The 26,303-nt window shown below is 48.6% G+C and overlaps 1 protein-coding gene across 2 annotated transcripts in view; it reads left to right on the top strand.

Moving 5' to 3' along the window:
- The first annotated feature begins 14,036 nt into the window (after positions 1-14,036).
- Positions 14,037-26,303, top strand: part of SPTLC2 (serine palmitoyltransferase long chain base subunit 2) — a 152,574-nt gene continuing 140,307 nt past the window's right edge. The window contains exon 1 of one of the 2 annotated variants that reach the window (XM_019478896.2): positions 14,037-14,210. In XM_019478896.2, the coding sequence (XP_019334441.1) occupies positions 14,052-14,210 (159 nt within the window). In that variant the 5' untranslated portion in view covers positions 14,037-14,051. The other variant, XM_014608284.3, reaches the window with a different exon arrangement.

Genomic DNA, 26,303 nt, shown 5'->3' with positions numbered 1-26,303 from the left:
TTAAGGCACACTTACATGTTACACCTAGAGTGGCTACACCTTGTGTAAATGCCCCACCTGCCCCCCTTTTCTGCTGGCCCAGATTGGACCCACTGTCCCTGTCCCTGCCCTCCTCACAACGCACATTCCTACTTACTGTCCCCTCCCCCTTCCTCCTCCCCAGCTTACTTGTGGCTGCTTGCGTTGTCTGTCCTTGGGGAGCAGGCAGGAAAGGGTTACGCTGCCTGCTCCCCTGGGACAGATAGGCCAGGCAGCCCTAAGTAAGTAATGCCCCAGGGGCAGGAGGAGGCAGGAGGTATAGGGTAGCCATTAGTACCATTTTATACTGGACCATCCTAATTTTAAACCCTTTGTCCCCTGTCCATTTCTAAATGAGGAACAGACTGCAAAAAGTCCTGATTTTCATTTCTTTGGTGGAAATACATGTCAATCATTTGTCTTTGCAATTCTATGAGCTGTGCCTAGAGATAGGGCGGTGCATAGCCAGGAGGAGCGGGGTTCCCAGACAGGGAGGGATGGAGGAGGCCCTTTTGAGGTGGCCTTGCCCCTTGCTGTTGATTGGCCAAAGGGCCCAGTGGCTCTACCCCTCACTGCTGATTGGCCAAAGAGGCAGCAGTCCCAGCCCTCATGGCTGATTGGCCAAGGAGGCCATCCCTTCACCAAGGGCATGTCCTGTATTCTGTGGGTGCGTCAGTGGCCACCTAAGGAGCTGGGGGCAACCCTGAGGGGCAGGGGGAAGCCTGGAATGGGAGGAGGGAGATTTTTACCTTTCAGTCCTCCAGGCTCCTGCTGGCCTGCAGTGCAACTGCTCTTACCTTACATCCCTAACATCCATTAGCATTTGTGAGGCTCACGATGTCAGGTGTAACAAGGCCCTTAGTTCTTTCAGTGGCTCGGGGCCTGATTCTTTGAAGAGGCCTATATGTGACTGAAAATAAAAAGCTTGATTCTCCTTTTGATCTAGTTGAGTCATGCCTGATATATTCTGCTATAAGTTAAAAGAGCGTAAGAAAAGGCATTTCCATGTTTTTCCCCTGCAGGAGCCACTGCAGCTGAGAGGCCAGCAGTTTGCAGCCTGAGGCCACCAATTAATTACACAAGATAATGAGCAGTTACAATAATCTCTTACATGACTGTAGTCTGTACCAGTGTGCCTCAGCCTTGACCTAGAGGGATTGCTTCCTTCCTGGGAAGAGAGGGGAGTCCAGCTCAGACAGTTTTTGCCCTATCTAGCAACAAGACCAAATGTGATTACTTGTTCATCCAAGGCAAATAAACATCTACGGAGCTCATTTTGCATGGGAGGAGGAGATGATAGTAAGATAATAGAAAAGCCTGGTACGTAATTCTCATTGAATTGTTACGTGGCCCCAAGCCCCTGATGGACTTAGCACATAACACCTTTTCTAAACCTAGTCTTGACTAGGAAAAGTGATTTAGACCAAGGTAGCTCACCTGGTTTTAATTGAATATTGTTTAATACCTCAGTGTCAGGAAGAGAACCCAGGAGTTTTGTCTCTTAGCTCTTCCTTGAGGCATCCAGTAGCCCCAACCCTGGGCCATGATGGAGCCAGTGGCCTAGAGAAGAAAGTGTCTGTATCCTGTTCCCTGAAGCCACTGAACCAAGACCCTCTCCTAGACCTATGGCTGGATGAGATTTGAAGGTTGCAGAAGTTAAAGGCCCCAGATCCCATTATCCAACACACCCACTGTGTGTTGACAGATTCTGAGGCAGGAAAGGTTAAAGTCCTTCAGGCTTTTACTGAATCAAACCAGATCCTGAAACACCACCCACAATACAGAGGCAGCCAGTGTAAATCATTGCGCAGTGGTAACTTCTGATGCCATCAGAAACACCATGTAACATGAAGGCTGCCACAGTTAACACCAGGTTATGTCATGGGACACCTATAAGGTGTAGCTCCATAGCAAGGCTCAGGGTGACAAAGGCAGGGATCCTACTAACAAGGTCAGTATTGGAGCACCACAGTCCAGGTAGGGCCAGCTCATGGAAGTATTTCTAGCCATGGCTTCAACATGATTGTCCAAAGGCAAATGGGAGACCAAACAGCATCTCCAGATTGTGCATTTACAGATCATGGCACTGGAAAACTCTCACCATCCCCTCATAGTTTACCAGCATCAGCTGAGTCTTACTTGAAGGGATCTTCAACCAACTGATTCCCACGCATGCTCCAGTCTCTTCCAGATGCTGTATTTTGTGTTGAAGAGCAATGGCTCTTGGATTGAGTTAAAGGAAGACATAAAGCTGGATACGATCAACTTATTGAAAGCCTTATAGATCATGCCCCACAGATGTGGACAGAGAATGAAACCCTGAAGAACCCGAGTGGCTAATGTCCTGAGGAAGAAGGAACAATTTTCTGGAAGGGCTCCACATGAAAATAGTGGTGCCACCCAGAATCTGCAGCTTCTTCTCTCTGCCACTTACTGCAAAGGAGCCAACTGCTCCTTATGGTCAGTAGCACCATCAAATGTCACCAGTGCATCAAATAATATCCACATGCAGGCTTAGTATTCAACATCAAGAAAAAAAATCACCTCCCACTGCTATTGGTCCTGTTTCAGTCCCATACCCTGGTCCATCTCCAGGACAGCAAGGAGCAAAAAGATCCGAGGCATCTGCCTACTCAGAGAGTCATTTCACCATAACTTACTATTCTGTAATCCGATCCAGCATGAAGGAAGTGATTCTGGCTGATGATGAAAACCAGACCAAGAGCACCAAGTATTGGTTTGTTGAGTGAAGGTCATGCAACAGGTCTCATGAGAGAATCTGGCATAGTTCCTCTTTGTAGCAAGGAAGCAACGGTCTCCAGGAGTAATAGACCCAGTGCTTCTCCACTGGCTTTCACCAGCCAGGAATGAGTAATTTTTAAGCTTTGTATGGTTTTAAGTAGATAAACACAAATAACAGTGTGTTATTGTGTGCTTCAGCCTGGATTTTTTCCTTAACCATATGCTTGGTTTCCCAGGTCCCCGAGTTACTAAGATGCTATAATCACCTCCATTTGTGGTCGCCTGAAGGTTCTCTAAAGGAAGCAAAATTACAAACAGGTGGTACATTTGTCCCAGGATAAACCATTTTATTCTGGGACAAACTGCAATCCATGTCTGTTTTCCCAGGATAACTCCTAGAAGGGTTCACAGTTTAAGAATCAGTGGCAGAAAAGTGTCAGTGCATTAGCCACTCACCAAGCCTTTATTATAAGGGTGATGTGTATACATGAAAATTCCAGGGTATTTCTGTTCTAGGACAAGCACAGGCACAACCTCTCCAGGGACAAATGCAACATCTGTTCCTAGCCCATATGTCACACACCTCTAGTAGCTTTAGGCTTGAAATTAAAAAGAAGGGTATCCTTCTAATTACTTAAAATATGACATAGTGGGGATACATAAATCATCTTCTTCCATGCAGAAGACAGGACACCCTGCCCCATCTCCCATCCCAGAAGCAGAAATGAGATGCAAAAAGCTGATCCCACCCCCTGTCAAAATGATTAATTTAGCTGTAAGAGACGACAGCCTCTTGATATTCATCCTCCTTACCCATGGTAACTAGTTTTGCAGCTCTTTAACTTAAATGGCCGGATGAGGTGTCTGGATTCATTTCCCTCAGGGCAAAGCAGGACAGGAATGGAAATGTGACTGTGGCAGGGCACTGTTGGTGCCAGCCACTTTAAGGGCTGGAGCAGGCAGCAGCTAGGTGCTTGAGTACCGCAGCCATTTTGAGACCCAGGATATATATAGGGTGAAGCAGCAGTTTGGTGCTAGCAGCCGTGAGAGACATCAGCTGGCAGAGCTGAGGCTCAGGAACAGCTTGGAGGTTTATGGGCTGGGGCTATGGGGATGGAGGAGGCTCCTAGTCCTGAGCATGACCTAAAACTGCACCCAGCTGGGGAAGGATGGTCTGGTGGGGCTCCTGGGGGTGTGGGAACCCCCAGGAAATGCCAGACCAGTTACCACCCTGGTGAAAGATGGGTCAGGGCAGCTTAATAACCCCAGCCCCCACAACTGGATAGGTAACCCCTTTGACATCAGGGCAGGAAATGGGCAGCCTCCCACCTGAGTAATAGCTTAATAATTTTCCATCAAGGCATGGCAGACAAGAGAGGCAGGTGGTTAGCCCAGAAATAGGTGTGTGGGCCAACTTCTAACCTGCCCCAGGAAGGCCCCCCTGTTACAGTGACATGAAAGCATCCATTTTCCTAGTGCCTTTCCTAATATCATGGAAATGTCCCTCTACACCAGGTCCCATGCCTCGTGGGTATTATTGGTCAATGATGTCACCTGGTGTTTGTTATACTTACCCCCTCTCCAGGCTCCTCAATACTCTCAGCCCCTCTCTCAGGGCTCTCAGACCCTCTGGTCCCACCCACAGCCTCTTGCTGGGTTCTCAGACCCTGATTTCCATGCTCAGCCCCCTCTTCCTGGGCTCATGGGCCCTCTAATCTGACTCCCACCCCTTCTGTGGGCTCGAGGACCCTTTGGTCCGGCTCACAGTCCCTCTCAGACTCATGGACCCTCTGGCCTGACTCTCACCCCTTCTCTGGGCCTGTAGACCCTCTAATCTGACTTTCAGCCAATCCCTGGATCCTGGATCTCGTGCTCCCACACTTAGACACTCTCTCTGTCTTTAGACTTTCTTTGTTCTCGCCCTCGCTCTCAGCTCTGCTTTGTGCTCCAGGATCCGCACATCACAGTCCCAGCCCTTCCCTGGGCCTTGGGCTTCTGGATCCTACTCCAAGTTGTACTATCAAGGACTTAAAAGACCTTTTATAGGATTAGATTTGCATTTGGTTTGGATTAATTTTGTTGATCTCTAGTGATCTAGTGTTTTGCAATGGAGGGGGAGTACACGCTATTTAGGACAATATATCCCTGGAAGTTTAGAGTTCTTTTCTGTATATGGATGAGGCAAGTGAAGTGGCTTGGTTCCATCCTACAGCCATTGCATGGTTATAACTTGTGTCCTGAAGCTTTTTGTTTTACAGAACTGCCACTACTGATGTAGTTGGCTGTGACAGTTCCACTCCAGATTTCCCTCCAATGGACCAGAATGGGTTGGATCATATCTGCAAAGTCTTTAAGCAGTATTGTGACATGCTGGTGTCTGTGGATGTGAACATGCTGCCTGTGGAGTGCAATCGACTGTGCTGTGACATGTTGCAGCACAGTTGGTCATGCTCCACAGACATCCATAGATATTGCTGGGTGCTGTGCCCTGACTTGGGATGTGTCTGCAAGTAGGGAAAAAGCCCATTTGCAGATACACCTATGTTGGGGAGCAGGAGGATCCCTGGTGTGTATTTGCAAGTGCAGAAGGGGAGATGTGCCACAGGGATCCCCCCCCCCCAAAATCCCTGCAGACACCACTCCCCGCCAGCCCCAGGGTGTAGATACACATGCTGGAAGGATCCCTTCACAGGGGATTTCCCCGGTTCACACCTTTGAAAGCCTGGAGGTGAGGGACCTCCCAAGGCTCCTGGCATACATTTCTAGCAGCAGCACAGGGCATGGGCTGCAAACAGAGTGAGGACACCCTATGGGAGATTTCCACCTCTGCACTTGTAGACACATGCTGCGGAAATCCCCTGAAGATGGATTTCCCTGGCACACGACACTGTGCATGCCTGAAAGTTGAGAACCTCTGCTTGCAGATGTAACTCTGGTGGCAGTGCTGCCTGCAGCCATGTCCACATTTTTAGGATCCTGGGGTGCCAATAGGTCTCAGTCAACTCCAGCTCCATCTACAGGTTGGGAGCCCCCACTCAGTGGAGTGCTCTCCTGTGGTTCTCCCTGCACCAAACCACACACTAAATGACTATTTACAATAATTTATTATTTACAATAGTAACCGAGAAATTAACAGGTTCAACATCACATAGATAACAAACACAATATTTTCAGTTAGCTCAATAATACTCTATACCAGCAAATAGAAGGAAATACTTATCAGATAGCTAAAGCAACTATATTATCAACTTAGCACACAGGCAACTTATAACAGGTATATACACCTGATCAGCCAGATCCCCACAGAATCAGTCTGCCCGCAGCAAATCAATGACCTGCGAGATGGTTGAAGTTGAGCACCTATGGAGTGGTGCTCACTCTGCCTCAGAAGAGGTGTGGCAATGTTGTCATCTGGTCAGAAGATGGAGTCCTCTGTCAGGACCTCAGGTGCAGTTGCTCCTGAAACCAGGGTTTCTTCCCTTTTCCAGTCTTTCCTGGATGCCTGCAAACAATCACACCGTCCCCGAATGCTTCCCTAAGGTAGCTCCCCCATGTTTGGCACCTTCTCGGCTGTACTTTATTAAGCTTTCTGCTGGAGCTCCCACAAAGCCACAATTCCCTGCTACTTTCTTTAGCTCTCCCAGAAAACCTTCTCTAGCAGCCCCTTTCCCTGAGTCCCTCCCAGTAAATCCCTGCACCCAGGGAACTAAAGAGTGGGGAAAGGAACTGCTTTGCGCAAAGGCTGCTCCTTTAGTAAAGGATCCAGGTGATCCTGGGTACTCAGTAGCATCTCACTCAGCAACCACTCAGCAGCCAGTAGTCCTCTCAGAAGCAACTGTTCTGGTAGCAGCCCTCTTCAGAAACAGATCTTCTTCCCGCAGCCCTCAGCTACTCTGTCTCCCAGCACTCTCCCTTTTTTCCTGGGTTTCCTGCCCCGGAGCTGTAGCTGTCCAATGTGTGAATACATGCTACAGCCTTCAGTTCCAAGCTTCAGCTGGTTATCTCGCTGCTGTATCTGTATGCACAGTCTGCTGCAAATCCACATCCCAATGGTGTAAACACCCTGATTGGGCTTACAAATCCTTCAGCACCTTTACAGAAACATGAGCCCTGTGTTGGGGTGAAGCCTTAAAATGCCATGAGACCCTGGGTATGTGTCCGGATAAGCAGATAACCCTGATTTTCCCCACTTACTGAGATGCATCCCTGGAGATCACTGGGATGCATCTGGGTAAGTGCGGGGAAGTGAGGCAGACACTCCCAAGGATCAAGGGGCCCAATCCTGCCCCAGAATTCCCAGGATGCACAGGACCAGGCCTTCAAGCCCATAGAGTCCCTGCCTGTGGTGGGTGGCAGGAGAGCATGAGGACAGCTTTGAGCTGCCTGTGCCTTCCTGCAGTAAACAGACAGACACTGACTGCAATAAAGTGACACAGTTTATCACTACCTTCTGTTGTGGCTAAAAATGTGAGTATTTATGGACACGGACACCTCAGAGAAGGGGGCTCCAATCCACTGCTCCCCCACTCCAGTACAGGCCGGGCAAACCTCAGACAGTTCCCTCCCCTTCTCCCTCTCCCATTCTGAAGATAACAATAAGGTGAGGGCTAGGCTGTATCAACACAGCCCTGCTCCTGGTGCATGCTGACAGAACGTAATGAAGGCATTCCACTTTGGAGTGTCTTCATCTGAACCCTCATGTAATGAGAGTTCAGACTGTTGTGTGATTGGGCACTTTTAAAGTGTTCTGCAGTTGTGCACTTGTCAGGGCATGGCTATAGAACACTTTTAAGGAACTGATTGCATGACAAACGTAAGTTCTGTCTGTACCCTGTGGCATGACAGAAGGTATGGACATGTGTTTGCTTTTGCTTTGTACTGCCATAAAACATTTTTATGATGGCTGTAGCATGTCAGGGTCCCAGAGGCAGCTGTGACTCCCTTTGGTGGTTCTGCCACCGTGTCCCACTCTGCCCCTAGGGTGCCTTCCCTTCTCATCTGCCATGCCTTGATGTAATAATAATGATAATAGGGAGGCTGGCCATGGGCCTTCACATGGCCCTGGTTCCAATGAACTCCCTGTTAGGGTTACCTGGCACCATGAATGCTGTGTGCCCCCAGAAGCTGGCGGGGCATGGTGACCGCCTACAGGCAGCAGTGCCAGTGTCAGCAGCAGGGTGTGGCAGTGGTGAGTAGGGAGCTCCCACAGGCTGAGGCAGTGTTGGCAGCAGGGGGGGTTGGCAAGCACCACTGGTGACCACCTGCAAATGCCACCAGCAGTGTCAGCAGCGGCCAGCGACGATTGGGGACTGCCCATAGATACCGCTGGTGGTATCAGTGGCGAGGCGGAGGGTGGTGAGCGGCAGCCACCCATTGGCAGCACTTTTTGCAGGGGGTGCATGTGCACCTGTGTGCAACCCCTATGTGTCACCAATGCCTAGCACCCTACTGGTCCTCAGGCCCCTTGCTGGACCTCTCTCTATAACTGTACCTCTGCAGAGCACCTCAAGCCATAGAGGCTAATTGTGTGGCTCCAAATCCTTCCCTATACCATCCCCCAAGCCTTGTGGGTGTTACATTATTGTTGTTCTCCTGTTGGGGCTTTGGCCTAGCTGAGAGTAAAAGGGCAGTGTGGGCCCACTGTGTCAGACCTGGCTCTGAGGCACTAGCTCTGGTTTGTCCCTCTTGGGTGCCAGGCCCCTGGCCTCTGTCTGCTAAGCCTGTGGCCCCTGTGTGGCTGCACCCCTCTTGGGTGCCAGGCCCATTTCGTTGCACCCTTCTTGGGTACTGGGTCCCCGTCTTGCTCCATGGCCTTAATGTAGCACTGTGCCCACTCCAGGCTCAACAACTTCCTGTGACTGTGCCCCTAGCCCCTGTCTGGCTGTGCCCTGCTCAGGAGCCAGGCCTCTGGCCCCTGTCTGGTTCTGCAGCCTTACAGTCTGCCCCTCTCTGAGCTCAACAGTAGCTCAAGCCTTCAGTCTGTCCCTGGCAGGGGTCAAGGCAATTGTATGCCCCTCAGGCACTAATGGGACCTCCTTATACCACCTCTATAGTCCCAACCCGAACCACCGTGTAAACACAACATAAATATAAGCCCTCAGGCTATAATTAGGGACCTACCAAATTCACAGTGGAAGCAGAGTGTGCAGTGGCTCCATTAATCTTGCATGTTCCCCTGCGTGCACCTCTTCCCTTACCCTCCCTACATTAGCAGAGGACCCCGCCACTTCCTCCTGATCAGCAGGGAAGCTAAAACCATGGTTTTAAGCACAGTGCCTTTTTTGCCTCCCCACCAGTCAGCAGCAAACAGCAGGGCTGTCCAGGGCCCCTCAGCCAATCAGTGATGGAAGGTAAGAACAGCACCATATTTAAAACTGCAGTTTTTGCTTCCCTGCTGATTAGCAGGGTTCTGGGTTTTCCGTTTCCCATGGAAAAACAGAGAAAACCACGGATTTCCCATTTTTATCAGAGAAAACATGGATTTTCCCTTTTAGAAGAGAAACCCGTGGATTTCCCCCTTTTGCAAAGAGCTCTGCAGGCTGGCTGAGTTCCAGCCTCCAAGATCTGTTTGCAAAAGGGGCAGGGAAACCCTCAACCCTGCCCTGAGGGGAATGGTGAGGGGGAAAGGCAGGGCCCAATACTCACACTTACTGGAGGCTGCTTTAGGCTCACTCTTCTTGCTGGAGGTAAGGGGGGATTGGGGGTTGCAGGGCACAGCTGGGGTTGGGGAAGCTGGCTAGGGGATGAGGGAGCAGGAAAGGGATTTTTCAGCTTCCCCACTCCCGGCTGGAGTGCTTGGCTGGCTGCAAACCTCTTCCACTCCTGGCCAGCTGCAACCCCCCCCCCCCCCAGCCAGAGTGCCTGGCTGGAGAGTACCCAAGCTGGCTGAGGGAATGAGGAGGTTTGCAGCCGGCCAGGCACTCTGGCCAGGAGGAGGGGTGGGGTTTGCAGCCTCCCCTGCTCCTCAGCCCCCAGCCAGCTTGGGCACTCTCTGGCCAGAGGAGGCAGTTTGCAGCTGGCCAGGCACTCCAGCCAGGAGCAGGAAGACTGCAAGCCCCCTCCCCCTCTCCCTCATCCCTCATCTGGAGTGCATGGCCAGCTGCAAACCCTGGGTTGCAAATGCTGCACTCCCCACTCTGCTGCCCTCCTGCAGGCCCTCCAGAGCACAGCATGTGCGACTAGCGCAGCAGGGCACAGCAGGGCCATGCACGAAAGCTGCTTGCCACTGCAAGCTCCACACTGCCCTGGCCACACTTTCTCTGTGTGCATGGGGACAGCACAGGATTGTGTCCCTCACTGCTGCCCCCGTCTGCAGAGGAAGTATGACCAGGGCAAAATGGAGCTTGCAGCAGCAGGCAGCTTTCATGCACATCCCCCCCCCGTGTGCTGTTGCACCGGGTTGCACACACTGAGCTCTGGAGGGCCTGGGGGAGGGCAGCAGAGTGGGAAGCATGAGCCTGAAGCCTGCACCGACCCTTCCCCCGCCCAGAGGTCCCCCCAGCCCCCCAGCTCCCCAGGAGTGCACAGGTCCCCCCAGCCCCCCAGGAGTGCACACTGCCAGGGGGAGTTTACCCCGCCCAGGCCTGCAGCAGGAAGGCAGCAGGGGGGGAACTGGCTTGTGCTCCTGCTGTAGCAGCTGCTGCCTTCCTTTGGGGGCAGAGCTGGGGGGCAGGGGCTGCAGGTGGGGGACAAGGGGCACAAGCAGGACTGGAGGGCTGTGGGCCGAGGGCAGTGAGGGACACCAACAGGGCTGTGGGGGGCATTTCATTTTAACCATGGATTTTGTGATTTTTATCAGAGAATTTGTGATTTTTTTATTGCGGAAAATCAGGGTCCCTGCTGATCAGAAGTGAGCCACAAGTGGGGCCCCTCCACCAATCAGTAGGGGGGAAAGGTATGGGGGAACCTGCAAGATTAAAGGAGCCACAGTGCACCCCACTTCTGCCATGAATTCAGTAGACCTCTAGCTATAACAAACAAAAGTAGTGAAAGCAGCCCTCTGCCCCTTTAAGAGGGCAAACCTTCCTTCACCCCTTGCATTGGCATACCTCCCGGCCTGTGCTCCCTGTGCACTCCCTGAGCCTCTGTGTTCCCACAGGCAGCCTCTCACCCCTGGGCAGCTCCTAACCCTGCAGCCAAGGTTAGACTATGTTGCCAGCCCAAGCCCCAGGCTTATATGCTCCCAGGGCCCAGCCTACTTCTGGTCAGCAGGCTGCCTGCAGGTGCCTAGTAATTGCCTCCCTGGTCTGTTGGCGCAGCAACCTGCACTTGCTGCCACAGCTGCCTGACTGGACTGCTTTTATCTTAAAGGAACAAGGAGCCCCGGGCTGTCTTACAAGGGCACGAAAGCAATGTCTGGTTCCACCCTATCTAGCAGTGTGGTTGGCCTGCAGAGCTTTACTATTGTGAGTCCCTAGCCAAACCCCAGGGCTATTTTCTCCCATACACGGTGCACTATTTCTCTCTTACATAGACATTTCAGTGACTGACCCACTCTTCTCTTCAATTTGACATTAATTTCTTCATTAACCCTTTGGTTTCTATAAAAGATGCCTCCTTTCAGCTGCTGTCCCATCTCTCACATTCTCTTCATCTGGAAGGGGGCTCAGAACTCTGCTGTGTTCCCTCCCCCACCACACCTCTTGCCCGCACATTTTCTGAGCAGCTATCCTGGTCCTTCTCAACACAGATGCTGAACACAGACATTCCCTGCTTTCATTGCAGCTTCTCTGTGTTTGACTTCCTGCCTGAGGAATGTGAGAGAGGAGATGGCTCACCCCACCAACGGCAGCGAGGGAAGGAGCACAGCCAGTGGGGATGGCAGATACATGTCACCTGGGGTAACTGGAAAAGTATTTCCACTGGTTTTCCCAACCCAAACCCAGCTCTTAATTCAGGCCTGAGAGGCCATGAGAAGCTTGAAAAGGGTCCAGAGGAGAGCCACACACATGGTTAGAGGACAAGAGAGCAGGCCTTATGAGGAGAGCCTGAGGGACGTGGGACTTTTCTGCCTGAAGAAGCGCAGGCTCAGGGATGACTTGGTGGCAGCCTATAAGTATATAAGGGGTGTGCATCAGGAACTGGGAGAACGTCTGTTCACCAGGGCACCTCACGGGAAGACAAGGTCTAATGGTCACAAACTGCTGGAAGACCGTTTTAGACTGGACATAAGGAAAACTTGTTTACTGTCCAAGCCCCCTGGGCCTGGAACAGACTTCCCCCAGAGGTGGTGCAAGCACCTACTCTGGACACTTTCAAGAAGCACTTGGATGTCTATTTTGCTGGGATCCTTTGACCCCAGCTGACTTTCTGGCCCTTGGGCAGGGGGCTGGACCTGATGATCTTGCGAGGTCCCTTCCAGCCCTAATGTCTATGAATCTTTGTGAGTTGCCAGCCTGCCACACAGAAACCAAGCTTTGGGTTGGGCAGGACGGGGCCCAGGCTCCTTTAGGAGAGCCCCTGATTGCAGAGGTGTGTGGTTTGGGGTGAATTGAAAAGGATTTTGCCTCATAATCCCAGCCTAATCCCAGGTTTTTTTTCCAGGGCTATGGATTTGAAACATGATATTATTGTGTGTCGAGCTGGCTGGCAGTGACCTAGCCCAGGGGTTTTGAAAAGGCAAAAGATGATTGGAGGATTTGGGATTCCCTTTCCTCACCAATCTGGTAATGATTTGGCCCAGGGGTTTTGAAGGGGTAAAAGATGATTGGAAGATTTGGGATTCCCTTTCCTCACCAATCAGGCCCCAGAGACTCACCCCTCATGTCCCCTGATTGGCCCCTTGGGTCACCTGGAGGGGGATAAAAGGGGCAGCACAGCTGACTCAGGCAAGAGACGAGTGAGGGACCATGAGGAAGGAGCTTCAAAAAGCTGAGCCAGAGGGGTAGAAGCAGGCAGTAGTTGGACCCTTAGCAGCATGGCGTGTGACTGGCAGGAGAAGCTTCCTGTTGGGCTCCAGGATCCCCTACAAGAGGCTGTGGCCAGCAGGAGAGGCTTCCCGCTTCAGCAAGAATCTGAGCAGCGACCTGAGGGGTTCTCAGCTCAGCTTCCAGCTCCTCCAATCAGAGATCAGGCTGCTCAATGTGAGGCCAGGGCTCCAGGAAGGTCAAGGCCCCTAGCAGCTTGAAATAGTCCTAGTACTGGTAGCTGTGTGGCAAGTGTTTGTGCCTACCACATAGGAGATCCAAGTTCAACTCTCAGTTTTGGTGACTTGGGGTGAATGACCTACCAAGGAAAAATTCCTCTTGCAATGGAAAGGGGCCATTGTGTTTTCCATTTTCTCCCTTTCCAGGTACCTAGGCCCTATATTTCTTGGTCCTTTGACATTTTGTATTTTGTGCCTTTTTATATTTCCCCAACCAGTATTGTTTGCTCTGTTTGTTTTATATTTTGTTAAACCTGACTTTTTATCAATGATTGTAAGTGTCTAACCTTTGTTGAATACTGCCCCCTTGGGGCATTGTAGTGTCCACTCTACCCGCTGATTATGCCTGTTATGTTCCCAGTATTGTTCTCTCATTAAAAGGTATATGGTTAAGTCCCCAGTGGTGGTCTGGCTCTGCTCTATAGGGAAAGGAGAGTCCCTACACCTCCCACAGCACTTGTGCACCTGCTTTGATCCTTTCAATTGGAGAGGGGTACCTTATGGAGTACCGCCTGGGCTACAATTGTATAAAGTTATTAGTAAATACACATTTTTGATGAAATCCTAACTGTAGCAGGTGCAATTAATTACTAACAACTTTTCATTGTGTAAAGATTTAACTTTGCAAAACGAACCAAAACCGGAAACAAGGAACCAACTTCAGCGTGGTGAGCCATGGAGAATCCACCTTGCCCCGGCCCGCGGAACTCCCCTTCAGTCATGGGGCCCCATGGCTCATGCGGGTTTGCCAGGCCCCAGGAGCAGGCGGTGGCCAGGATGAGCCGGCCCCCGCGCCCCCCTTCCCCACTCCCGCCCCGCTTCTCTGTCGGCCCGCCCGACAGGGGGCGCTACAAGCCTCGAGCAGTCCCGCGCCCACAGCGGTTCAGAGCGCACCCGGCTCACGCCCGGCTGCCGAACCCGCCCACCGCTGCCTCTCGGCCTTGTCATTGGCTAGCATTTATTTTGGGCTCCGGATCCTTCCTCGTCCTTTCTGTTGTCACTGGCCAAAGCGTCTTTCGCATCCCGCCCACCCCTACGCCTTCGCCTTGCGACTGGGTAGGCCATCATCTCCACCCAGTCGGTTCCCAACCAGATGATTGGGCCCCTCCCGCCGGCTTTCTGCCTCGGGATTGGGCGTGCCTCATCGATGACTCGCCCTCCCTCGGCCTGGGACACCGTAATCTCATTGGGCGGCGGGCCTGAGGCGCCACCGCCTCGCTCTGGGCGCCGCCGACACTTTCAGGGTTTCGGGGGCAGCGGTCACGCCCGTGGTGACGTTGCCGCTCGCGATTGGCGGCGCGCTCGGGTAGGGCTTCCGGTGCGGGGCGGCAGCTGCAGCGGCGGCGGCGGCGCGAGGATGGAGCGGGCTGGCGGCGAGGCGCGCGCTAACGGCTGCAGCGTCGCGGCGCACGGGGCGCTGCGCAACGGCTACGTGCGCGGCCTGCCCGTTGTGGCTGGCACACAGGTGCGCGGGGCAGGGGTCCGCGCCGGGGCGCGGGCAGCTTGGCTTGGGCTGGTGCCACGAGGCCCCGCGCTCCCGGTCGGGAGTGGGCCTCCCTCCCTCCTTCCCCCTTCATACCGACATGATCAGGTCGGGCCAGGCCCCGGGGGCGTCGCTGAGATAGGGCCAAGCCCTCGCCTGCTGGAGCCCTGCGGCCCGTCTCCTCCCCCGCCTCGGGGCACCCGGGCCGGGCTGGGGCAGGCGCACGTGGGCGTCTGTTGCAGCCCCGGGTTTGGCCTCAGTGGGAGGCTGTGCCAGCTCCCCCCCACCGTTGGGTTGGCACCGGGGCCGTGGAGGAGGAAAGCCATGAGTCCTTCCAGTGCAGTGTCTGTTTGCCTTGTTGCCCTGGTGTTGGTATTGCGGGCACCACCGGGTACATCAGGTTGTCCCCAGGTGCCCCCTGCGCTAGGCAGCACCACTGCCTTGTGAGGACCGTGTCAGCTGGCTAGAGCCAGTGCCTGTCCAGGTGTCACTGGGACTTCGTGGCTGTAGCAGAGAGTCCTGTTGGCTACTGGTGCGGTTCTTATGCTAAGGTTAAAGTACCAAGTGTGGCAGCGAGTAGAGAGCTGGAGGGTTAAGATGGATGTGAGAAGAACTCCTCTTTTCAGGCAGATTGAGCTTCTCACAGCCTTCTGCGGGAAGCAAGAGGCATCAACTGGCACATCTTGTGCAGTGGTTCTGATGTGTTCTGGTGACGTCCTCCCCAGCCCCAGCGTACCTGTCTTGCAGGAGGGAATCTGTGATTACCATGCTGACCAGCATCAACCAGGAGGAAGGACTGTCATTACTTTAGTGTGGGAATACGTGGAGTGTCTTTTCTTGTTAAGGGATGAGATTTAATTATGTACCTGGCAACTGTCATCTTTCCTCCGAATGCAGCTGTAGCTGGGGGAGAATGTAGGAATTGCTTAACAGTGATCAGCAGTCATGTAGTGATTTTGGAACAGAAAGCAAAGGATTTGTCAGCATCAGCTAAGTGAAGTTGCTGATTTAAAGTGCAAATTGGTGAAATGGACTGAGAAATGAATTAGGAACTTATGGGCCTTTTGCTTTCGGTAGAAAGGAAAAGTAAGGGAAGCTAGAGAAAACGATAGCTGAAAATAATTGTTTCTGCTTTGTGATGCCTTAGCCACAGTGGTTCTCAGCCTTATTGGATTCCAGGTACCCCTCCAGAACTCTTGTGAATTGAATGGCATCCAACTTCAAAAACTAATTATTCATATTTCAGTTCTTGCCTCCTTATACAGGGCCTGGGCAATAAGTGCAGGGCATCATCCAGGCAGGGACAAGCCTGAACTTGGCTTATCTGCTTAGCTTACCTGCATATCTCCCCACACTTCATGGTACCATTGAAAGGACCTAGTGGGACCTTGCAGTGCCCTGGCATCCTGGTTGAGAATCTTTGCTTTAGCACTGTGACTTGTGGGACTACATCTCTACATTCAAGGATAAAGCATGACCGAACACTTTGCTAGCGTGTCTACAAAAATAAGTTTATATAAGACTAATTAAATGGGGAAGTTTTGGGGAAAGGTGTGGAGGTGATGTGAGAAATGATCATGGTAATGGCAGGCACTTTGCCCATCTAGAGTTGCCAGCCTAGCAACTCACAGCCCCTCAGGCCTGAATTAGGAGCTGGGTGTCCCTTTCTTCCCCAGCTTCCCTTCTGTGCTTTCTTTATGGGTTTTGTTTGTTTTAGCTTATGAAGTTTTGATTTGACGTGTATGGTACCTAGCATAAGGAGGCCTCACTGTGCTGCAGCAGTATAAAGAATGTTGTATGATTTTAAAAATGTGTGCGTGCGTATGCTTGCTTGTCCTATTCAGTAGTTCATTTTTGAGGGTGTTTTAAAGGGGATGGCACAGTCTGTATTTTGGGACACTTGGGTAATGCTTTTGGGAGGGGTTTTTGTGGCCTGAAGTTAATGAGGTAGAGTTGGGAGAAATGTATCCCTTTAATTTAGGCAAGTGTTGTTCAGAACTGCTGTTCAGGGTATTCCTGGCAGTTAACAGTGCCAGAGGAAGTAAAATGTATTGGATGTACTTTTCCAAATTGTTTTATTCCAGAAGGAATCTTTATTTTACAATATCAGAATTGCATCGGCTTCATTATGTAAGGGTGACTCCAGACTTCTGTTGCTATCAAGACATGCAGAAAGAATCATAGGATGCTAAACAATACAGCCTTGTGTTCCCTTCTATGGTTTGCTTGGCTTGGGGTTTGTGAAAGGCATGAAGTTCCCTTTACTTGATTTTCTTTAAGTGGATATTATGCTGAAGGAGGGGAAAATGGTAAGCTTCTTGGTATATATAATCAGTAAAAACTTTTAGTATGCCATTTTCCTAAAGGCACACTTTGGAATGAAATAATTAAGCTGAAGAATTCTAACTGGAATACTTGTTATTCAGTGGTGCTCTGTACTAAAAACAGAACAAAATCCCACTGGTTATTTCAGCTTTGCAAAATTGTCATTTAAAACTTGCTGACTCAAGCACAGTCTTTCTGCCCATGTTTTACTGCAATGGGAAGAAAAATCTCTGATGTTTTACCTGTTAGAAGTGGGTGGGTGTACTTGATGGCATTTTGCAAAGCTGAGACCTGTTTGAAATAATGATTCAGGTTCAGCTGCAACCCAACAATTTTTCCCCTATAATTTGTAACTTAAAGAATGAAGCTTTGCATTTAAAGATGCTAGGCATAGGTCAGGAGTACCAAACGCTCACAGAGCTCTGCACTGGATCTGGATTGTAAGGCCATGCCTTCCTGATAGGGGGTCTGTAGCCAGGAATTCAGCAGTGGGCCCTGTGCCTGCTTGCCTCAGCCTCTCCAAAAGCCCAGGAAGCAGGCTGAAATGGCTCTGCAGGACATATATGGCCTTTGGTCATGGCTCTGATACCCCTGGTATAGATGAAGATTTTTTTTTGATATAGTGGTAAAGAAGTTGCACAAAATGCTACCATGCTTTATGCTCTACCTTCAGGTTAATCTATTTGCTCTACTTGGCCAAAACTTTATGGAGAAGGCTGAGTTAAATACAGTCTTTGGTATTGTGCTTCACTAACAACTGATGATGCAAATAGATACACATGCTTTGAGATTCCTCTTGATGTTGGAGCAGAATTCTGATCTTACTTGGAAAATTAAAGTGCTTGATAGACTGGGATCAACTTACTATTTATCTTCTACTATTACTATATTTCACAAGAACGATGCAGTTCAGTCATAATCTAGGTCTGCCATCAAAAACCCCAGATAATGGGGCATGTGACCAACAGGGCTCATAAAATCCTTGCCAAAGGGTCACATTGAGCTTAGGTGTGAGGGTGCTGACATGATCAAGGTATGCCCTTTAATCTTTCTGAGAACTTCACAGGCAATGAATGTGTCCATGTTTTTAAATAAAGTCTTAAAACCAATCCATCTCCTGCCATGAAAGAACAGAAAAGGGGTGCACCTTTTTGTTCCTGTACTGCATGCAGCTTAGTGCAATGATATTTTTGGCATCTATTTAGCCAGCGATAGATGTGATGTACAGAGAAATATCACCTATTAGGCTGTTATTATGTTTAAAAATGCCTTCCGACTTACCAAGAAACTGTTTCTACGTTAGCTACAATGTGGGGAGTAACTTCTGAATTTGAATTGCTAGTCTGTTTGACTGGTGTTTGTTACCACTGCTTATAAGTGGAGTGAAAGATGAAGGTTCTTGGCCAAAAGTGCAAATATGACAGTGTTGATAGAGAAAGAAGGGATGGATACCAAAAAGTTTTAGTTTTATGGTGTGGTTATCTTTTCACACAAGTTTGGAGTTGGAGGTCTTGCATTCTGTTCCCATCTTTTTCTTACTAACTTTGTTGGTCAAGTGTCTAATATTCAAACTGAAATATTTGAAGTTAAGCACTAAAGATGTCAAATGGTATGCAGAGGCAGAATGGCTACGGCCGTGATTCTCAACCAGGGTGCCATTGGATCCTTTTAAAGATACCATGCAACACTTGCAGCATTAAGTGTGCAAATACCTATGTATGATTCACAAGATAAACCCAGAGATTTTAAATAGGAATCCAGGGTGTCACAAACATTTGGACCTGCTGTTGTCTTTCTGAGTTGTTTTAGAACAGAAGAATGGCTCTATTATTTTTCTCTCTTCTTCCCCCCCCCCATTAGACTTGGAAGACCTTTGAGAATAAGGCTATGTGGATATCTCAAGGGATCTAAGTCTTCTGAGATGTAAAGCACTTAGAACTTGTTTGATTTCAGTGGCAGCTGTGGGTGACAAACACCCCTGAACAAGATCACTTAAAGCATTGGTGTTAAACTTGCTCCAGGCCAGATTTGGACCAGTGGGGTTCCTCCCAGGCCAGCGTTAAGTGCAGTGGGGCTGTATTTGGCAGCAGTATGTTCAGGGCCTCATTCATCAGGGTGCAGGGACCCAAATTCTGTTATCAGGACATACTTCCAACTTCTGGTAGCCTGCTAGACTACTGGTGTGTCTGTCACATGTTTGATGCCACTGACTCAGTGTCTGAATACAGGTTAAGGTGTTTGACTTTGGACCCCTGTACTTGGAAATGTTGGTCTTTGCATCTTGATCATATTTTTAAATTAGGCCAGGGGAAGGCAAGAAGTAGGAAAGAGTGCAGTTGAGAGACCTAAAAAAAACTGAGCATATTCGCCAGTGGTCCCTGCAGGATCTAATAGAGGCAGGGCTCTCCTTAACTGCTCTTCCTTCCCTGCACAGTGTCATAGTATAGACAAGCCAATCCATGTTATTTGGAAGGTAAATAAGTGTGTGTGGGGGAGAATCAGGTAATAAAATCAGTAAGTGAAACTGGTAGGTTTATTAGTGTGAAGACTATTCTCCATGTTCAGTGAGAGGCAGTTCCTGTTCCTACACAAATGAGCTCAGACTGCCCTTCCAGTTCTCTTCAGTGGAAACTTTGCTCTGTAAAGGAGTGCAATGTGGACTCCGCTATTCTTGTTACTGCCGTGTGATCTGAAGGTGAGGAAGGGACAGGGAAGTATTAATCTTAAATTAGTTGCGGGGAGACTTTCTCCCTGCCTGTTCTCCTCTGGCAACAGTGAATGCCAGTGCTGCTTACTGAAGCTGTGACCTCCTCTCACTGTCCTGAGCCCAAGTAGAGGCTTTGGCAGTTGGTAGGGAAGTAATAATGTAAAACTAAGGTCTTGGGAGATGGAAAAGCCTCTCCAGTCTTGTCTGGCATTTCATCTAGACAGCTTCTCTTCTGCTCCCTGCCAAATCCTGTATTTGCATTTCTGCGCAACCATGACAACAGTAAATCTTCTCCTAGATCTTAACTCTGTGTTTGTGGTTAACTCGCTAGAAAAATGTGCTTCTTAAAATCAGTTAAATGATAGGTATTGCAGTAGGGATCAATTAAAGTATTATGAAAGGTGGAAGAAAAATGAATGGCATGATTCCCTCCCCCGCCAAACTGCATTACAGTTAAGGGAGAATGAATGCAGATGGAGAGGGTCTGATCCTCTTCATGCTCCTTGTAGGTTAGTGCTATAGTTACTATTTCAATATAGTGCCAGAGTGTAGTGGAGAAGATAAGATAAGAACCTGACTTTCCCCCAGGAATTCAGCATGAAGTAATTTGGTGAACACAGGAAGAAATGATTGCAGTCAAGGGAAATGAGGAAAGGCTATATGAAATACAGGTGAGAGGTTATCTTCAGAAGCTATGTATGCTGCTGTTGTTGGTTCTTGCTGCAGGCCCACCTGGTATAGGAGTGTGGGTTAGTATTAGATTGTTAAAAGTGGGTTTGGAGGAGTAGGGAGATAGTTTGGCATAAGGAATTGAGACAGACATTCTCAGGCCTGGAGGCTGCATAGGAAATTGTTTTTCTGTTTGCAAAATATTCTGAACTGGCGCACATTTTTCCCATGCAGCTTAATTGCTGCTGCACTTGTTTCTCTAAATCAGGGGTGGGCAATTATTTCAGGCAAAGGCTGCTTACTGAGTTTTGGCAAGCCATTGAGGGCTACATGACAGCCAGCCTGGGGAAGATGAATATTAATTTTCTAAATTTTTTTAGGGACCTGGCAAGCCAGATAGAATAGCCTGGTGGTAGGCTGCATTTTGCCCATCCCTGCTCTAAACAGTAAAAGAAAAAGCTGTTGCTAGTGTGGCAATACATTAAAAAGTTATCCTGCTGTTGATTTAAAATGGGTAGGTGATAACAGTACATTGTAATAGTTCAAGATGTGTTTACAAGCTTCCATGGTAACTTACTGGAACTCAATAGTGTCTCTACTGAAGGGAGATTATTCTTGTGAACCAGAAGTTGTTTAGTAAAACTGGAAAAGCTGCAAGAGCTTTTCCACTTAAAATGGTGATCCTTGTTGTGTTCGTAGCAATATGTATAAGGCTGATCTTGTAAGTTTTAAGCAAAGTTGGATTCAGTCAGAACAGATTTGAAACCCAGGTACTATAGGAAGTGGTTTTTATTTATTTATTTATTTATTTATTTTAAGAATTTGTTAATTGCTGCTTCTGGTCTTAAGTGCCAAGCACAGTTATAGGGAAAGGATTAAGTATAAAAGAGGTTTAAATCACTGAAATACTTTGTCACTCACTAAGCTTTTTCCAGAAAATTCAAATTAAGGAAATGGTTGACTTAAGATAGGAAAATATCAGTGTAAGGTAAATAACTGTTAAATGTTTTCCAGTGATGAGGGAGTACTGTGTTTGTCTAAATCCAAGGCCACTTTGAATTTAAGGTGACTCTATCCCCAATAATTAGACTGTATACATGGGAAATTATAGCAAGCTTAATTTTTCATGTATAGAATTTAATTAGTGGAAGGTTACCTTAAATTTGTTACCCCCACTGCTGTGGCAGGGAAAGCAGTGAGTGAAAGGCTAGACCCCCTCCCCTTGCTCCTTCCCTGCTGTCTGCCCTGACCTCTATTACATGACCCGCTGTCTCTTTGCTTGTGATTATCTGTTGCCCTCTCCTGCCCCTTCCCCTTTTGTTGTAGTTCTGCTTCTCCAGGGAAGTCAGCAACAGGAGCTGTGGTTAGACTCCAGCCTGAACTGGCCAGGGTGATGTGGCAGCAGCTCCTGTCTGGGTTGGGTCCAGGCTAGAGGGACCAAAGCTGGACCAGAAGGGGAGGGGCCTGCTGGGTGGGGAACAGGGATGTAAATACTGATTTTAAAAACTATCCATTTAACCTGTTGCTATTACAACATGTAAACAATTACTTGGTATGGCAACTCCTAGCCTGGCCCATGTGGTACTGCTCTGGCTCTGCCTGCAGGGCTCCACTTCCTGGTCTGGCACACTGGGACTCTTGCAGTCTCCTCAGATGTGGCAGAGACTCAGTGGCTCCCCAGGGGCACATCTTGCAACAAGCCAGGCTGGTGGGCAGGCCCTCTCTGGGCCCAGGTTCAGGTGGGTGAGACAGTCTGGGATTGAGCCTCAGACCTCAGGGAGCCTCTCTATGCCCCTTTACCTGTACCTTGCCCTGCTGAGCCCTGCAGCTGCTGATCTGGCTGGGGGACACATGCAGGCGGGGCTGACAGCTGCAGCAGTAGAAAGCACAGAGCATCCCAGTAGATCCCAGAGCTGTTTTCCTTGTGGACAGTAGAGTAGGGAGGAAGAGGAGGGGGGCTAGTACCTAATAGGCTGTGTGGATCCTGGTACAGCTGCTGTTAGCCTCCCTGCTGTGAGCAGCCCAGTCCCCTTGGTAGGAGGCAGAGGCCTGCCTAGAGCCTGGGCTGCTCTTGGTAGTGGCTGCTCTAGGGTCCGTGGAGCCTAGCTATAGGTCACTCTTCCCTCCTTCCTGCCTGCCCTGCCACCTTCCAGTTCCTGCTGGGGCACTGAGCCTTTTCCCTTCCTTGTCAGACTCTGCCCTGCTCCATGTTAAATGATAACCAGTAAGCTATAACTAGTTATAACTGGGCTTATTGGTTAAACGATTTTAACTGTTCAAATCCCTAGTTGGGGGGACATACCCAGTGGTCGGCATACCTGCCCTTGCCTCAGGTGGGCGAGGGGGTGGGGAGGAGCAGGGGCAGTGCAGATGCAGGTGGAAATTGCCTAGCCTCAGTGGAAGATGTAGATGCAGTTGGTAACTGTGCCCACATTGCGATCAGAGTGGGGGGCTGGGAGAAATGAAGGGGATGTGGGCACAGCTTCCAACTGTCTGGAAGCTGTTGCCAGCTCAGGGAAGCCCCCGGCCATTGCCAACTCGCATTGCACCAGAGCCAGATCCACAGCCTGTAGCTAATAAAGGTGGGTGGCAAGGACTTGTGACCTGGTCATCATTTTTATAACTGTTGCAATGAAGTAGGATAAGTGTTCCTGAATGTTAAGATGGCTGCATTTTAAAAAACAATTCTGAGTCTCCTTTTTTGTTTTTGAGGGAAGTAGTTTCATTTCTTAATCAAGATTTGTCAGGGATCAGGGGTACCATTAGAATGCTGACTTTGGTTCTCCATAGAGTTCTCTTAAAATCAGATTGCTGAGAAGTGTTTTCTTGGGAGAGGCATTCTTATGAGAACAGAGTAATGATGACTGTGGAAGTTGTTTTCTTATTACCAAATTAACAGCAGCAGCCATTTGAATCAGATTCTTTATTTGGGACAAGGGTGGAATGCAAGGGACAGTAATTAAAAACAAATTATTTTAAATTTTTCCCAATCCACAGCTGTGTAAAGTAGGCTTTGAATACACAGTTGAATTCTTCTAGTAACCATAAAGTTAAAAAAACAAACACAACCAAACCCACACACAGAGCTGTTAGAAAACTTGTGATTTTTTTTTAATTCGAAGAACTAAACCTCAAAGCTCTCATTTTATGTTACATCTCATTGATTTCCTATGGAGTTTGTCCATGTAAGGACTTAAGTGTTTGGCCTTTAAAGGGCCTTCTCCACTTCAAACTTTTTGTATCATACAGTAAAGGGACATGTTCATAATTCAGTGTTTTAAAGGGGTAGAGCATGCTGCTTACTACTCATAAATTGAAATTGCTGCTGTAGTCTTGTGTTGAACAGAAAAGGTTTTACTTTCAGCTTCAGTTTTTCTAACAAGTGCAAAGAGAATGTTGTGAAATCTCTTTGGAGCAGATGGGCTTAATTGCAGCCCTTCATTGAATATAGTTGTAAGAAGCCATTAAGTTCCTTTATGGAATTGAGTATTTGAAACTGTTTCATTATCATCCAAAACAGAGACCCATGACAAGGCTGAGTCCCCTAGTTTACTGGGTTTCCTTGAAAGTTATTATAACAACTACAGGGGATAAAGCAGTTTGGAGCCATATGTGCCTGTGTGCAGGAGAGAAGCAGGAGTAACCAGAGATTGAGAGAGAGGAGCAGGAATTAGGGTGCATTAAAATCAGCAGTTGGGAATATGGCCCAGACAGCATGCAGAGGGAGTTTTGGCCTAAGTGGTGCACAGCCTTTTTCCCCCTTGGGCTGGATGGACTGTGCTCAGTCCATCTGCAAGTCAGATAGCTGGAGGGCCCAATCCAGCACTCAGGGTGGTGAGGCAGAGCCCCATCCAGTCATGTGGGATGGAGGGGGTCGGGGAGTAATTTGGCCCTGATCCATTGTGTTGGGGAGGGAGTGTGGCCCGGCCCTGGTTTGGCTGGTGGGGGAAAGAGAGGCACACGGCCCAGTGCTGATCTGGCTGCATGTGGGAAGGGGAAGGAGTGTGGCCTGCTGCCAGCTGGGCTACGTAGAGGAGGGAAAAGGAGGCATGGCCTGGCCTACATCCAGCCTAGTGAGATTGGAGAATTTGACAGCAGAGGAGGGGTGGCAGTATTACTTGCCACTGCTTCCACACTGTCAAATTTCCTGATCTGTGGCAAGCTCTGCAGGCCAGATACCATCCATGGCTTTGTGGGCTGGAGGTTGAGCACCTGTGGCTTAGGTTCTGATTAGAGAGAGGTTTAGAACTTGCAAAGGACCCCCTTTTTGTTTTCCCCCTTTCTTCAAAGTGTTCCCATAAAATGGAATTCAGCAAGGGAATAACCAACTCCAGGGTCAGTTTCTTCTAATGCAAGCTGTCTAGATCCCCACAGCTGGTTAAATTTTCGGTCCAAATTGTTAAATGATGTATTCATTTGGACTAGTTTGCGCAAAATTGAGAAACTGCCTGGGAGTGGGCACAGGGGAAAGGAAAGCTTGATTTCCTCTTCCAGTCTAGAAATAAAAACCAAGTGGGAGGGAGTGGTGCCTGTGTATGCATGCAACCTTGTTGCTTGTGGCTTATCTGCCATGGCCCCTGCTGCTGTGTCCCCTTGCAGCTTAGAAGTTGAACAGACCTGATTTGAAGGATGCAGCAACCAGACTTTCATGGCTGTTTAGGCATCTATACAACCATGCTCTCAGGTGCAGACGAGTAATCTCTAATGTAACTACCTGCAATTTTTAAGTGCTAAATACCATTTTAGCAGTCACTTTGAGCCAGATTTTCAGAGACAGTTTATTCATTGCAGGTAGTGCATGCTTTGTTTAATCAGTTTTAAATGCAAAACTTTTTTAATGCCTTTTTATGTATTTAGTGCACAGGCTAGGTATAATTAACTCTTAAAATGCTGGATTGTGTGCACCTGAGTTGAAATTTCTTTGCATCTGGACAGAAAGAAATGTATCATTCATTATTTTCTAACATAATAGAAATTTCCCTTAATCTGAGTAAGTGTGTTAAGGTGGGTGGGTGTGTGGAAATGGAGTTCCCTTCTCCTTGGTAAAAGGGGACACCACAATTAACAAATGCTGTATTTAGTTACAGATCAAAATGTTTGGTTTGTCAACCAATGAGTATGAACCATTTAGTAGGAAAAATAACCTAAACTAAAAATGCAAAGTAAGATTAATGTCAGTTATTTAAAGCAATTTTTGTTTTGTTCCTGCTGATATAAATCATGATTATAATTTACTCTGGTTTGGGGGGCAAACAGTATATTGACTTTGCCATGAAATACTTCTCCATTTTGAAGCCTTGACCCTGGGGTTAGGGTTAGAGATGATGGATGTAGCAATGCAAAATACAGAAGTAGTTGCCTTTAGGGGTAAATTAATGAGAATTGCCACCAAATAAGGGGTTGGGGTGGAGGGTTGTAGCTTGCTTGACATTATTAACAAGTGCAGTTGCCTTGTAGAGCCAATGTGCCCCCTCTCAAATTTGCTACCCTCATGTCTGCATGCCAGGATATCTGTCTAAGATAAATTATTTGAAGTGTGGAAATGCTGCCTATCATGTAGCTAATGAGAAAAGTGCAAGACTCCTAGCTAGGTCTCTGCAGTATGTGTGGTATGTGGCAGCAAAATGCTAATAAATTTTAACATGAGTCTAGCGAAGGACTGTTCCAGCATAACTGATCCTGTGAGGGCATTTAAATAGAATCTGCCATTTTCCGTTGATTCCCTTTCCTTCCAGCAAAAGGAGTGTAACAATCTCTCTAATGCTGAAAGCTGTGGCATCATTTGTATTGGGCAGTAGTATATTGTAACTATATGTTTTTGGGGTTTTTTTTTATCTACTATTGTCATTGTGGCAGAGGAACTGCCCTTAAAGTAGGGAGGGTTAAGCCCAGCTGTGCTATAAAATGAGTACAAAGTTGAATAGTTTTGCAGGTTTTGGTCATAAAACCCACGTATAACTCATTTGCCACCTCTGACTTCTGTATAATGTTTTGGCTACAAATACCCCTGGCTACTGGCCTCCTTTGCCAATACCCTGTTGCTTGTTTCCTTCTGTTTGCAAATAAGACTGGATCAATAACCTACCCATTTCATATGGAACAAAACACAACAACCCACTGGTTCAGCAACGCATGGCAATGGGAGCACATGGCTGGTGTTTTAACCACACTGATTCTGGAGAAACCTCCATATTGCACTCAGTTTAACATCTTGG

This window comes from Alligator mississippiensis, chromosome 2, assembly GCF_030867095.1.
Source record: "Alligator mississippiensis isolate rAllMis1 chromosome 2, rAllMis1, whole genome shotgun sequence".
Classification (NCBI taxonomy): domain Eukaryota; kingdom Metazoa; phylum Chordata; order Crocodylia; family Alligatoridae; genus Alligator; species Alligator mississippiensis.
This window is presented reverse-complemented; position numbering and strand designations above follow the sequence as displayed.